Source organism: Pantherophis guttatus, chromosome 11, assembly GCF_059756535.1.
Source record: "Pantherophis guttatus breed Tessera chromosome 11, ASM5975653v1, whole genome shotgun sequence".
In the NCBI taxonomy this organism is placed as follows: Eukaryota; Metazoa; Chordata; class Lepidosauria; order Squamata; family Colubridae; genus Pantherophis; species Pantherophis guttatus.
Window position 1 is genome coordinate 23,172,641 of NC_142073.1, and position 15,244 is coordinate 23,187,884.

A 15,244-nucleotide genomic window follows, 5' to 3' on the forward strand; every position below is an offset into this window, starting at 1 on the left:
GAAGGATACTGCAAAATCTCCATTCCCACCCCACACCAGGGGAAGGATATTGCAAAATCCCCATTCCCTCCCCACTCCAAGGAAAGGATACTGCAAAATCCCCATTCCCTCCCCACTCCAGGGGAAGGATACTGCAAAATCTCCATTCCCACCCCACTCCAGGGGAAGGATATTGCAAAATCCCCATTCCCTCCCTACTCCAAGGGAAGGATACTGCAAAATCCCCATTCCCTCCTCACTCCTGGGGGAAAGATATTGCAAAATCTCCATTCCCACCCCACACCAGGGGAAGGATACTGCAAAATCTCCATTCCCACCCCACTCTGGGGCCAACCAGAGGTGGCATTTGCTGGTTCTCTGAACTACTCAAAATTTCCACTACTGGTTCTCCAGAACCTGTCAGAACCTGCTGGATTTCACCCCTGGAAGGTACCTATCTCTCACCCTCTTGTACAGGCAACAATCAAATAGGAAGTGAGCCAGATCTATTACCTCTGCCACTCCGCAGAGAATGCAGAGAAACACTGATTTAGTCCAATCTAGAAACTCTTCCCTTCCCTTTGCTCCTCGTAGGAGAAAACTCAGGGTGAAAAAGACCGTCTGTCATCAGTTTTCCTTTACAGAACAACATAACGGGGCTTGTATCCTGGTCTCCATTTCTATTACAGCTTCTGGTTCCTCCACTACCATCTCCTCCTCCTCCTCTTGTTCTTCCACTTTTAAAATATTTATTGCTCTCTGTTCTCAGCTTCCAATTTTGTTCCCTTCTCAGGAACTCCAAACCAATTAAAAGAAAAGCCTTCTCCCCGAAAAACTCCTGGTAATTTGTGAGCTGAACACAACATGCAAATTGGCTGCGGCTATAATTAGAGAGGAGAGGAAGGAGAGGGGTTTTTTTTTTGCTCTGAAGAGCGATGGTTGAGCAAGAAGCTGCCATGGGATCTTGAGAGGAGACCCAGCCAGGTGGGGCCAGGGTCTCTTGGATCGACTGGGTGGAGGGGGCCAGGAGAAGGAGGCGGCGTCTTCCAGAAGAAAAAAAAGGGTCAGACAGAAGGTATCATGCTGGATCAGCAAGCCATCTTTTGTCTTTCCCAAATTTAATATTTTTTATTGTATAAAATACCAAAAAAAAGAAAAGAAAATGGGAAATTAGGGGAAAGAAAGGGAACGGGAAAAGGGGGTGTGAAATACCACTTTATAAGGCCTTGGGAAGGCCACACTTGGAATATTGCATTCAGTTTTGGTCTCCATGATGTAAAAAAAAAAGATGTGGAGACTCTAGAAAGAGTGCAGAGAAGAGCAACAAAGAGGATTAGGGGACTGGAGGCTAAAACATAGGAAGAACGATTGCAAGATGGGTATGTCTAATGAGAAGAAGGACATGATAGCAGTGTTGCAATATCTCAGGAGCTGCCACAAAGAAGAGGGAGTCAAGCTGTTCTCCAAAGCACTTGAGGGTAAGACAAGAAGAAATGGGTGGAAACTAATCAAGGAGAGAAGCAATTTAGAACTAAGGATAAATTTCCTGACAGTGAGAACAATTAATCAGTGGAACAACTTGCCTCCAGAAGTTGTGAATGCTCCAACACTGGAAGTTTTTAAGAAAACGTTGGATAACCATTCCTCTGAAGTGGTGTAGGGTTTCATGCCTAAACAGGGGGTTGGACTAGAAGACCTCCAAGGTCCCTTCCAACTCTGTTTTTCTATTCTATACAAGGAAGAAGAGAAAAAGAAAGAAAAGGGGAACATTGACTTCCAACTCTTCCTAGCACAGTACAAGATAAACACATTCCAAGCTCCACTTTTGGCGTTTACACATTAATATATAACTAGCCATTTCTACAACACCAAATAAGTCAATAAGATCAAATAAGATCAAAATTTCATTTTTTTTTTCTTCACAAGCACAAATTCCAGAAGTGATATCCAGATCTTTGAGGAATGCCATCAGAGAAGAGGCACATTCTGGGTTTTCTCGTGTGCCAGGGGAGAGCAGAACAACTAGGGAAGAACTAAATCTTTCTCCTCCTTTTGACCTACTCAGGCTGATCTCCCAGAGGCTTCAGCAAATGCTCACTTATGTTCAGCATCTTCGCTGCTTTTCTTCCTCCATGGCTGCATATTCAGCGGCTGGAGATTCATAATACTTACCTAGCTATTTATCTGAGCAAGCAATTAAAGGCACTGGATTAGAAACCAGGAGGTGTTGAGTTCTAGTCCTGTCTGAGGCACCTCACCAGCTGAGGGATCTTGGGCTAGTCCCCATCTCTTAGTCCTGGGAAGAAAACGGTCACTTCCAAAAACCTGGCCAAGAACAGGGACTTCAACTCCCATTATATCCTTTCCAGCTCTATCCTGAATGAAGGAGAAATTTTCTTGACAGTGAGAACAATTAACGACTGGAACAGCTGGCCTTCAGACGTTGTGGGTGCTTCATCTCTGGAGGCTTTTAAGAAGAGTTTACACAGTCACTTATCTGAAATGGTGTAGGGTGTCCTGCCTGAGCAGGGGGCTGGACTAGAAGACCTCCAAAGTCCCTTCCAGCTCTATTCTGAATTTGAATGTGGCTGGGGAATGGTGGGAGTTGAAGTCCACATGTCTTAAAAGTTGTTGGGAACCACTGCTCTAGATTATGCTGGAACTATGCTAGAACCAACCTGGAATTAAGGAGAAACTTCCTAACAGTGAGGACAATCAACCAATGGAAAAGAAATTGCCTCCAGAAGTTGTGGGTGCTCCATCACTGGAGGCTTTTAAGAAGAGTCTGGATAGGCATTTGTCTGAAATGGTATAGGGTCTCCTACTTGAGCAAGAGGTTGGACTAAAGACCTCCAAGTCCCTTCTAACTCTATTATTTGGAATGGAATGGAATGGAATGAGAATAGAGGAGAGGAGAGTAGAAGAGGAGAGGAGAGGAGAAGAAGAGAAGAGAATAGAGTGTAGAGTAGAATATAGAATAGAGTAGAGTAGAGTAGAGTAGTAGAATAGAGTAGAGTAGAAGAGAAGAGAAGAGAGTAGAATAGAATAGAGTGTAGAGTAGAATATAGAATAGAGTAGTAGAATAGAATAGAGTTGAGTAGAGTAGAAGAGAAGAGAAGAGAAGAAAAGAGAAGAGAGTGTAGAGTAGAATATAGAATAGAGTAGTAGAACAATAGAAATAGAATAGAATAGAATAGAATAAAATATTGGAGTGGTGTGAAGTAGAGTGGAGTGGAGTGGAGTGGAATAGAGTAAGAGTAGAGTAGAGTAGAAGAGAAGAGAGTAGAATAGAATAGAGTGTAGAGTAGAATATAGAATAGAATAGTAGAATAGAAATAATAGAATAGAATAGAATAGAACAGAACAGAACAGAACAGAACAGAACAGAACAGAACAGAACAGAACAGAACAGAACAAATTATTGGAGTGGTGTGGAATAGAGTGGAATAGAATAGAATAGAATAGAATAGAGTGGAATAGAATAGAATAGAATAGAATAGAATAGAATAGAATAGAATAGAATAGAATCTGGAAGGGACCTTGGAGGTCTTCTAGTCCAGCCCCCTGTGGAAGCAGGAGAACCTAGACCATCTCAGACATGGTGGCTTTTGCTAACCACTACTCCCACCCCACTTCCGCAGCCACCTTGCGTGCAGGGAGTCTCTTGTGCCTCCACTGCCCTTTTGTTAGAGGTTGACACTGTGCAGCCTCTTTTGTGACTGGAAGGGCCGGAGAACCGTTGCGTCTGAAGGACTCACAACGCAGGAAAAGAGAGAAAAGGGCTGGCGTGGAAGAGGCAGTTTGGAGAGGGCCCGCTCTGAGCAAAGTGCCTTTAAGAGATACTTTAATTTTATGGCCTTTTAGAAAGGGTTTTGTTTTTTGTTTTGTTTTTTTAATTTGGATGTGTGCTTCTCTAGCAATAAAACACCGAAATGTCTGTCAGACAGATCGATTCTGCTCCATCGAAAAGACGAGGCAGCTGCTTCTATCTCTCTCTCTCTCTCTCTTTTTTTTTTTTTTCCTTTCTTGCAAAGAAAAGGGGGGAGGAGGAAGAGAGGGAGGATATGATTTTTATCTTCTTGTTTTATTGGGGAGGCCGCCATTAAATCAAAGGAGAATAATGGAGCCTTCCTCGGCACCCCCTCCGAGAGATCCCCCCACCCACCCCCCGCCTTAAATAATGCATGCTTTTTCCAGTAAAAAGCAGATGAAGTCAGGTAGCTGCGCCCGAGAGAATGCAAGGCAAGAGGGCTCTCTCTCTCTCCATTCAGGCTTTGTGGCTTTGGATTGGAAACCCCGCACATAAATTTTCTCAGGGTGAAACTTAATGCTGGGAAGATCAGGGAGCTCACCATGCTGAGAGTGCCCAATTGAGGAGGCCAGCCGGATAAAGGCCTGGAGACTAAAACATAGGAAGAATGGCTGCAGGAATTGGCTATGGCTAATCTAGAGAAAAGAAGGACTGGGGGGGGGGACACATATAGCAGGATTCCAGTATTTTGAGAGGCTGCCACAAAGAGGAAGGGGTCAACTTAATTTCCAAAGCACCAGAGGGCAGGACAAGAAGCAATGGTTGGAAACTAATCATGGAGAGAAGCAACCTAGAATTAAGGAGAAACTTCCTAACAGTGAGGACAATTAATCAGTAGTACAGCTTGCTACCAGAGATCGTAGGTGGTCCATCACTGGAGGCTTTTAAGAAGAGACTAGATAGTCACTTGTCTGAAATGGTATAGGGTTAGGGTTAGAATAGAATTAGGATAGGATAGGATAGGATAGGATAGGATAGGATAGGATAGGATAGGATAGGATAGGATAGGATAGGATAGGATAGGATAGGATAGGATAGGATAGGATAGGATACAAAAGAAAAAAGAAAATATAGAATAGAGATAGGATAGGATAGGATAGGATAGGATAGGATAGGATATAAAAGAAAGAAAAGATAGGATAGGATAGGATAGGATAGGATATAAAAGAAAAAAGAAAATATAGAATAGAGATAGGATAGGATAGGATAGGATAGGATAGGATAGGATAGGATAGGATATAAAAGAAAGAAAATATAGAATAGGATAGGACAGGACAGGACAATAGAAGTAGAATAGAATTAGGATAGGATAGGATAGGATAGGATAGGATAGGATATAAAAGAAAAAAAGAAAATATAGAATAGAAATAGAATTAGGATAGGATAGGATAGGATATAAAAGAAAAAAGAAAATATAGAATAGAGATAGGATAGGATAGGATAGGATAGGATAGGATAGGATAGGATAGGATAGGATAGGATATAAAAGAAAGAAAATATAGAATAGGATAGGACAGGACAGGACAGGACAGGACAATAGAAGTAGAATAGAATTAGGATAGGATAGGATAGGATAGGATAGGATATAAAAGAAAAAAGAAAGAATAGAATAGAATAGAATAGAATAGAATAGAATAGAATAGAATAGAATAGAATAGAATAGAATAGAATAGAACAGAACAGAACAGAACAGAACAGAATAGAATAGAATAGAATAGAATAGAATAAGCTGGAAGGGACCTTGGAGGTCTTCTAGTCCAGCCCTCTGCTCAAGCAAGAGAACCGAGAAGAGCTCCAAGCTCCCTTTCCAGCTTCTATTCTGAATTTGAATCTGAAGTCTGCTTGCAAGCTTTAAAACCCAGATTCTCAATTTGAGAACGTGGGGACATTGAATAGTTGTGGATATGTCTTTATTTGCTGCTGTGTCCCCAGCCCGAGGGCCATGATTAAAAGAGGAGCTACTGTAGGAATGACCGCTTGTTCTTGCACATTGAATCTAGGTCTTAAATGTTTCAGTATCCCGTCGGCATCTTCTGTCTTTGGACTGACTCTGTAGAGCAGCCCTGGGGGCTGAAGCAGCTTGACCTACTTCTCTTTTTTGGGGGGGGAGGGGTCTTTGCATCTTCCGTCTTTTTCATTTTTTTGTAACAACTTGTTTGCTAACAAGGCCTGGAGAATTCAGAAGCTCACCCTTATCCTCATCCATTCTCCATCTTTTTCGTTGCTTCCCAATTGCATTGCCTCTGAGCCACAGGCACGTACATTAAATACCATATTTTTTGGAGTACAAGACGCACCGGAGTATAAGACGCACCTACCTTTTTTAGTGAGGAAAAGAAGAAAAATAAATCTCCCTCCGCCTCCCAGCAATTTTGCCTCCTTGCAGCAAACAGCCTGCTTTACTTTCATTTTTGCTTTCAGCATAGCTTGATTAGCACAAGGAAAAAAAAAATCTGCTCCAGCAATTTACCTCTTTGCAGAAAGCAGCAGAGCCCTGTGCAAAACAGCTGAGAGCAAATCTGCTGAGAGTCGGGAGGCCGATCCAATCAACTTGTGCTAATGAGGCTGTGCTGAAGCTGAAAGGAGCTGTTTCTTCTTGCTGTTTGCTGCAAGGAGGTAAATTGCTGGGAGGCAGAGGCCAAAGGGTGGGGGCCAGTGGGTGGGCGGGGCTACATTCAGTGTATAAGACGCACCTAAATTTTCACCCCCTTTTAGGGGGGAAAAAGGCGCATCTTATACTTCGAAAAATATGGTAGGTGCTAGTATCTGCGATCAGGAAAAAGCATTAGACTTTTATTTATAAATAACGAACGTCCAGGGTGATGTAAATCCTTCCATCAACCAAACCCTCCTCCTATCCCATTTCTTGAAGGGACAAACAAATGACATTCCGTTGTCGCCTAATGGATTCAGAGAAAAGTTTGATTTAATCAAAAATTGTTTTGTGCTACTGAAAATATTGGAGTTTGGAGGCCGGGCAGGGGGGGGAGATTGTCCAGATACAACTTTATCAGCTAGTTACACCCTCTTAATTGGATGACATTTAAATATAAAGGAATAGTTTTGGAAGCAAGTGGGCCCAGACCTATTTATATCTCTTTAATCTTTTTATGGGAAAGACTGGTTTCTTTTCCAGAATTTAAAGCAATGTTTCTCAACCTTGACAACTTGAAGATTCGCAGACGTCAATTCCCAGAATTCCCTATGCAGCTCGGTTGAGACTGTGTTTACCCTTCTTTTTATTTCTTCGTTTTTATTGTTGTGAGCCGCCTAGAGTGGCCCCCACAGTGACATAGGCAGCAGATAAAATTAACAAATCTTCTATATATATATAAAAGCGAAATCCACTCACTCAATACGAAATCTCCAGAAACTTGAAATTTGCCACGTACGTTCCTCTTGGCTTCTAGGTGCTCGCTAAGAAAGGATTTTTCGAAATGACCATCAGATCATTAGTATTTCATATACAATATTATATTCACACGCTCCGATGCGAAAGAGTTAGATGTTCTACTCCCCCTCCCCACCTGAAAAGAACTCTGTTCCAACTGCCAGTTGCCTTACATTAACATGCTCTGATGCTATGGAGCTACACATTCTACATTAAGTTTCAGGCTTTAAGTGTCAATTTATCATGCCCGATCACATAGTTTTGAAGCAAAGCACAGGCATCCAGCTAGTAAATAAATATGGCTGGGGCACTGTAGGCTGGTCCTTCTCTGTTTCCAGGGCGGCCCCGTGGGCCAGATCTAAGCCCGCCATGGGCCAGATCCAGCCCCCGGGCCTTGAGTTTGACACTCCTGCCATAGAATATCACAGTTGGGGAGTGTTGTGGCTCCGTTGCCTGAGCCTGGGCTATCGACAGATGCAGACTCTGAGAGTGAGGGAGAGGAGTTGGCAAGGCCTCCCTATCCAGGACCCTCTTCTCTGGCAATGCCTCCGGAGAACACCAAAGGCCAAGAGATAGGCCCAGAGCCAAGCATGTCCCCGCAGCCACAGGTGGACAGCGACGAAGTAGATAAGTGCTGGCTGGACCCTCGGCAGCAGCGGAAGGAGAAGCGTGCGCAGCAGAGGGGAAGGCGTGCCAGAGATTAGCTGAGTCACTGGACCACACCCCACAGGGTATAAATGTGGGTGTGGTGGCCGGTTCAATTTATGATGAGCAAAAACTAGAAATAATCCATGATCTCTGCGTTACTGGACTTCTGCCTGCCTTGTCGGACTGCATTTGGACTAATCCTTGTATTGTTGAAACTTTGCCTGCTTTATCGGAATGCTTGCAGTCTAATCTTTGTTTTGTGTGAGTAAAGTCTGAATTGGCAGCTAGCCACTCTGTTGCTGCCAGCTTTATCTTCAAAGATTTTGTTGTGTGGTTTATTAACTCCGGGCCGTCTGTGGGGGTGCGTGTGTGGGACGGGGACAGAACAGGGAGCCATGGCCCCTTTATTATCTGTGGACCTCAACTCCCAGAATTCCTGAGCCAACAGTTGAAGTCCACAAGTCATAAAAGGGCCATTGTTCCCAACCTTTGACCTAGATCAGGGGTGTCAATCTCTCATCGTCACGGCGGCATCATGTGACAATGCGGGACTTTTTCCCCCTTCTCTAAACCGGGCAGGGGCGGAGCCAGTACGTGACGCATCCGGCTTGCGGCCCAGAGTTTGACACCTCTGTCCTAGATCAGAGGTCTCCAACCGTGGCAACTTTAAGACTTGTGGACTTCAATTCCCAGAGTTCCTCAGCCAGCTTTGCTGAGTGAGGAATTCTGGGAGTTGAAGTCCACAAGTCTTAAAGTAGCCAAGGTTGGAGACCCTGCCCGAGATGAAGCTTTGGGTGATCCAAGATGGCTGTTCTTAAACATTTACTCCTCTTTGGGCACCAATGCTTGCTTTCCCATCTGCTTAAACGTAACTATCAAAATGCATGCTAAAATATCTAAGGAGGCTTCTTCTTCTTCTTCTTCTGTTCTGTGGGACAGACTTCGCCGGCAGCAGAACCTGCCTCTCTTTGGGAAGATCCGTGGGTCACGCTTTGGTCCGGACGAGCCCGGAGATTGTACCAGCGACTTGGATGAAGACGAAGACTTGAAAATCCAAGTTCCGTAGCAGCTGGTTGTCCAAGCCTGGAGTTACTGAAGGTTGCATCTAAAAAGCCAGGAAGTTGTGGAGCTGAGCTCATTGGCTCTTGGGCGAGATAGTTGCTTGTCCCACCTTTGAGCCTCTTCTTTCACCTGACTTGAAAGAGCTTGACTTCAAAGAGCTCTAGACAGATAACGTTAGCTGTCATGCGCTGGTCTTCATCAGAAGAAGATTTGTGGAGAAGTTCTGAGAAACTTTCTTGAAAGTCATACCCCCATTTCTCCGTTTTCTTCTCCTAGTTCAGCCTCAATCCATCAAACACCACTGAGACTAACAAGCGCAAAATACTATAAGCTTCACGTAACCCAAAGCAGTGAGAACCATCTCCTCCTGGCATGGAGAGAACATGTTTAACCACAACTCTACAGCCTTAATTTCTCTCCCATTTAAACTGTCTGCAAATGCTACTTCCCTTGAACTTTCCAATTCTTCAGATCCATGATTTGGGGATGAGCTCACCTGAAGCAGCAGGCCAAGGAGGGAACCAAAATGTGGGAGAGAACAAGTCAGTTTCTTTGTTACCAGAGGTCCCGCTGAGTCCATCACCTCTTTCCCCCAAACCAACCAGTCCAAGATCTTCTGACATACCCATCCCTCTGTATCTCATGAGGTCTGAAGAGAAGGCAATGGAGGCACCAGAAAATCTGAGAGGTGGATTTTTCCATCTTGTTAGCATATATATATATATATATATATATATATATATATATATATATATATATATATATATATATATATATATATATATATATATATATATATATATATATATATATATATATGTACGTGTAAATATATATATATGTTTTGTATGTTAACATTGAACTAGCCATGAAATTCCTGCCTGTCTACAGGAGAAAAGTTAAGAGTGAATTCTTGATATGCTGTGTCTCAAAGGCTTCGTTTCAAAAGGCAAGTGGACTTTTTTTGAGGAAGAAGAAGACATTTTGCTTCTCATCCAAGAAGCTTCATTCAGTTGTGTGATAATGAAGTCATCAAACGGATAAAGCTTCTTGGGTGAGACATGAAACTACTACTACTACTACTATTACTACTATTACTACTACTACTACTACTATTACTACTACCACTACTACTTCTTCTTCTTCTTCTCCTTCTCCTTCTTCTCCTCTTTCTCCTCCTCCTCCTCCTCCTCCTCCTCCTTCTCCTTCTCCTTCTTCTTCTTCTTCTTCCAGTTCACTTCTGAGACAACTATGACCTGGATGACTGAGAATCTCCATAGACATTGATATGCCATGATTAACCATCTGCTTTGTGCCAAAAGATCTAAAACATCCATTTGTGGGGGAAGGGGCAATGGCATATCAATTTCTTTCCCAGCTGATGCCTCTCCAGTCATTAGTTTTTTAAGAGCCTCCAGTATTAAACCATGGTTATGTAGCTTTCTCTTAACAGGCTGCCCTCCAGGCGATTTTCTCTTCCTCCTTCTCTTCCTCCTCCCCATTTATTTTAAATCAACACAAGTCCTTAAAATGAAGAGAAAGCCACAAGAGCAGCTCTCTTGGGCTTTGGCCCACAGGATCCATTCCTGGATCTTCTGTAGATCTTTTTTTGATGCCTCCTGCAGCCATTCTCAGGAGTGTTGGGCCACAGCACTTCTATTACACATTCTCTCGCATTTAGCAGCTACTCAACAGATGGATTTCTAGACACCGTAGGCCTTGGACCTACATCACTGCTACAAAGTGTGTGTCTTATTGTGGTGCTTGCCAAAGGAAGATGTTTTATCATTTCCCTTCAGCCATCAGAGTGGCTGAATTCTCAAGAGTTCTCATCCCACCACTGGTGGGAGTTTAGCATTCTACTTGAACATATGCCTTATTCACACTTGGTACTGTGAAGTCATGGTTTCAAATTCCAATCATCTACAGTTGGTTGAATTCATGTAGGCTAAGCCAACATTAAACCTCACTATAGTTTGACATATTGGATGGAGCCAGCCCTTCTATGGGGATGGGGGTTTCTCTTGCTAGTTGGAGGTTCTCCATATCAGGGGTGTCCAACCTTGACAACTTTAAGACCTGTGGACCTCGACTTCCAGAATTCTGGCTGGGCAATTCTGGGAGTTGAAGTTCAGAAGTCTTAAAGTTGCCACGGTTGGACATCCCTGCTCTATAGTAAAGGCCGAGAGTCAGTCCTTTTCAACCCTAGGAAGAAGACAGTGGTAAGCCACCTTTGAAAAGACTGCAAGTTTCCATCCAAGCAATTGCCCATTGACGGGCTTGACAAAAAGAACTAAAATTATTCTCATCTCAGCTCCTCATCCTAATTCAACAAGTTTCATCTTCTTTATCAATGTGGGGCGTACTTTACGCCACATGTTTTAATGTCCAGCTCCTCCTGCAGTGGTTCCTCTAGAACAGGGGTCGGCAACACTCAAAGAGCCGCAAAGGTCCTAACCGGAAGCCCCCCGTTCAATTCAGAGCCGACCGGAAGTCCAGTTGCCCCACCATAGAATCTCCTCCTAGCATGGCACCTTTTTTCCTCTACCCAACAAAAAGCTCTATCAATTGTGGAGCCAACCGGCAATAGGGAGCCGCAGCAGAGGGATGAAAGAGCCACATGCAGCTCCAGAGCCGCAGGTTGCCGACCCCTGCTCTGGAAAAACCTTCTCAAAAGTTCAGGACTGCAGCTCCCAAAATTCTCAGACCGCTTTCAGAAGGATTCTATTGCTTGGGAATTCTGGAGGTCGAACTTCCAAATACACCTCAAAGACCCCTTCGGAGGGTTGGAGAAGGGGTTCTAGAGGCCAAGACTTTGTTTTGCCCACAGGACTCAATCATGCCAACTAAACATGTCTGACAGCTTTGCAAGGTGTCGTCTTCTTGACCCAAGAAGCTCGATGCAAAATCTGGAGCGCCAACTAAGCTGAGCAGGGCAAACTCACAAACGGGGCCGAGCCGCTCGATAGTTTAACCTCAAAGAGTGAGGAAGCTCTCGCGGGGTATCATTTTCCAGGATCACAAAGTAAATAAACAATTTGATCACCAACAAAATCCTGCCTACCTACGTTTTTGATCCACGTCATAAGTTTCAAATGAAAGCCGAGGAACATTTCCAAGAACGATCTTTGTTAGTTCGTTAGTAATTCTTCGTTAGAATGATTGCTTAATATCTCTGTCCCTTCCCAGTTCCACTCCCACCTACTTTTCCTTCTCCCATACTTTCTGCTTTTCCTAAAGAATTCCACGTCCTTTGCATCTGCAAGTTCATTTCTTGAAATCTGGAGAACTAAATAACTAGTTGGGAAATATATGACCACACTCACAATTTGCTCTGCGTCGGTTGTACTATTTAGAACAGTGATTTTCAACCTTGGGCACTGGAAGAGGTGGGGACTTCAACTCGCAGAATTCCCCAGCCAGCTTAGCTGGCTGGGGAATTCTGGGAGTTGAAGTCCCCACGTCTTCCAGTCCCCAAGGTTGAGAAACACTGAGTTGGAAAACTGGGAATCCTTGTTGCGATACAATTTAGGTTTGTTTGGTACCGAACGCACAAAAATCTTATTTGTTGCTGATCTGGTGCTCTTTCCAAAGCTGTGAACAGATGTTGAGTGAAACTCCAGGACGTGAAGGTCTCCCACAGGTACCATTGACTTCACAAGCTAAGAAATCGTTTGTTCAACTTTGTTTTTTTGATTTTTTTTTAATAAAACAAGAATTTATACTAAATGCGTTGGGCGGATTTGATCACAGAGAGGGAGAAGGGGCATAAAGGAGTGCTCGACTTAACAACAGGGCACTTAGTGACCGTTCAAAGTGCACCGAAAAAACCTTTTTCACACTTATGACCGCTGTAGCATCCCCAGGGTCGCGTGATCAAAATTCCAGATGCTTCACAACTGACTCAAATTTATGACGGTTGAGTTGTCCCAGGGTCACGTGATCCCCTTTCGCAACCTTCTGACAAACAAAGTCAACGGCGAAGCCAAATTCACTTAACAACCATATCCTTAACTTAATGACCAATCAGCTCACAGCCCTTTTATTATTCCTCCTCCACCTCCTCCTCCTCAACCCCATTCCCTTTTAGCACTGATGGCGTTTCCTAGTTTAGTAATGGAACGTTTGCAGGACAACAGCCAAACTCAGAGAGTACCAAGGACCCCACAGTCCTTTTCTTCCTCCTCCTCCTCCTCCTCCTCCTCCTCCTCCTCCTCCTCCTCCTCCTCCTCCTCAACCCCATTCCCTTCTAGCACTGATGGCGTTTCTTAGTTTGGTAATGAAACGTCTGTGAGAAAACAATCAAGCCCAGAGACCACCGATGAGCCCAGAGTCCTTTTCCTCTGTCCCCCCGCCCTCCTCTCCTCCTCCCACTGATGATGTTACCTAGTTTGGGTAATGAAACATTGGCGAGGAAACAACCAAGCTCAGAGACCACCAAAGACTCTTCACTTTGCTTTATATTTGCATCACAATCCTTGGCCAGTAGGCTGTCTTGCCATAACTATGTTTGACGGTCGGGAAGGTTTCTTTTTCTTTTTCTTTTTCTTTCTTTCTTTTTTTTTTTGTTACTGTCGGGGGGATTTTCAGCGGGAAGGGAGAGGGCTCATTGGAGGAGACTTCTAATGATGGATTTAGTGGGGGGGGGACACCAAAAATTCCACTTGATAGTGTTCTGCCGCAGCTACGGATCCCAAAAAACGCAGCACACACAAAGTCCTTTCAAACTTTAGTTTACTGAATAAACCAGTCTTTTACAATAATGGCTGTTAATTGCATTAACGGCCACCAAGAATTCAAAGAATAATAACTGAAAGCTTACTATGGTTGGCAGAATGCCCATTTGCAGGAAGCTGATAAGATAAGCAAGACAAGACACGAAGGTATGTGAATGAAGTTGTTCCCTGCAAATTGCTTCAGTCAGCGTTCCTCCTTAAATAGGCTAAGGGAGTGGCCAATTAGCCCCAAGCCTTACTCTCGAGAAGACCTCCTCCTGAGGAGCCACTCCTGCCTTTTGGCAGCTCTGCGCGCGCCCCGTGCATTGAGAAGAGGCTCCTCCTCTTCTTCCTCTTCACTTATGGACTTTCTGGAGGTTCTGAAGGCCCCTGGCTGAATCCCAGCCTCTGGCACCACATCTTCTCCAGTCTCCTCATTGTCCGACTTGAGTGCCAGCTGCACAGGCTGCTGGCGCAGCACCACACCAGCCTCCTCGCTGTTGGAATCAGCTACTAGCTGCACAGTCCACGTACGGGCCACAACAGATAGTCTCTCGATCGGTATTCTGACAACCTCAGATTCTTCTTCCTTCCTTCCTTTCTCCCCGGTTTTATTTATGCGTAGGCACCCACACGGGGCGTGTGCCTTTCAAAGGATTCTTCCTCTCCCGGAGTTGCCCCATGAATAAAACATGGAGCCTTGCAATTACCAGATCACACGGAGGCTTCCTCGGCTTGACAGCTAATACGGCTTTTGGAGAGGAGCCCAAAACGATGCTTAAAAATTAAGCAATAATGGCCTGTGATAATAGTTCTGTAGCAAAGCTGGAGTTTGTGTTTCCACCACGGCAGAGTGATAGAACGAGTGTGAGCTCACTTCCTCCCCGCACTGAGATGCAGGAGCGTGCAAGGGCTCTCAGAAATGGTTTCCAGGGAAACCACGGGGCGGACTTTTTTGGATATGGACCGCCTTTGCGAAGAGGGGAATGTGTTAAAAAGGTGGGAAGATGCTGGCAGACTGTATATCTAAACTTGGCTTCTTTCTTTTAACTACAAGGGGTCCTTGCCTTACGACCACAACTGAGCCCCGAATTTCCTAAATGGCTAAGCAAGAAAGTTTTTAAGTATTAAACAAGTTTTATTGATTTTTTTCTTTCGCATCCATATATATTTTATGAACAGAGTATTGATCAAATCCTATTTTATACAACTTGTCACATCCCAATATGATTTACATATTTCGATTTCTGCCAAAATATTCTTTTTCCCTACTTTTTTATCCTAGCTTAATACCTTCTATACTTATTATATAAACAGTATCACCATCCGCCCTTCAAATCCTAATTTCTTAACATTATTATCTTATCTTATCCATTGTTAATCATACATACACTCTTTTAACTTTCATATTAATTTATTCTTCATCCTAAAAAAATTTGAGTATGCTCAGGGTTGTTCTTCTACCATTCCATCTCCCTTATTTTACAACAATCCTTCTTCTTCTCTCTTTCCCTTCCCTCCCTCCCTTCTATCCTTTTCTACGTTCTTCTTTCCTCCTCTCCTTCCCCTTCTCTCCTTCTCCTTCCTTTTCCCCTACAGGAAAGTGAGTGAGTGAGCAAGAAAGTTTTAAAGTGAGAT

The 15,244-nt window shown here is 43.8% G+C and overlaps 1 protein-coding gene and 1 pseudogene across 8 annotated transcripts in view; one reads left to right on the forward strand and one right to left on the reverse strand.

The window, feature by feature from the left end:
- CCDC102A (coiled-coil domain containing 102A) overlaps positions 1 to 15,244 on the forward strand; it is a 119,690-nt gene that overhangs the window by 52,304 nt on the left and 52,142 nt on the right. For 2 of the 8 annotated variants that reach the window (XM_087877013.1, XM_087877012.1), the window contains exon 8: positions 8,769 to 9,624. The exons of 1 other annotated variant lie outside the window; for it this stretch is intronic. Coding sequence is in view for 4 of the 7 variants with exons in the window: in XM_087877012.1 (XP_087733138.1) it covers positions 8,769 to 8,895 (127 nt within the window). In the remaining 3 variants the exon portion in view is untranslated. Of the gene's footprint in view, positions 1 to 8,768; positions 9,747 to 15,244 lie in introns of those variants that run through there. 5 more of the 8 variants (XM_034425516.3, XM_034425519.3, XM_034425520.3 and 2 more) reach the window with 5 other exon arrangements.
- Positions 10,320 to 12,541, reverse strand: LOC148112306 (large ribosomal subunit protein eL37-like; annotated as a pseudogene).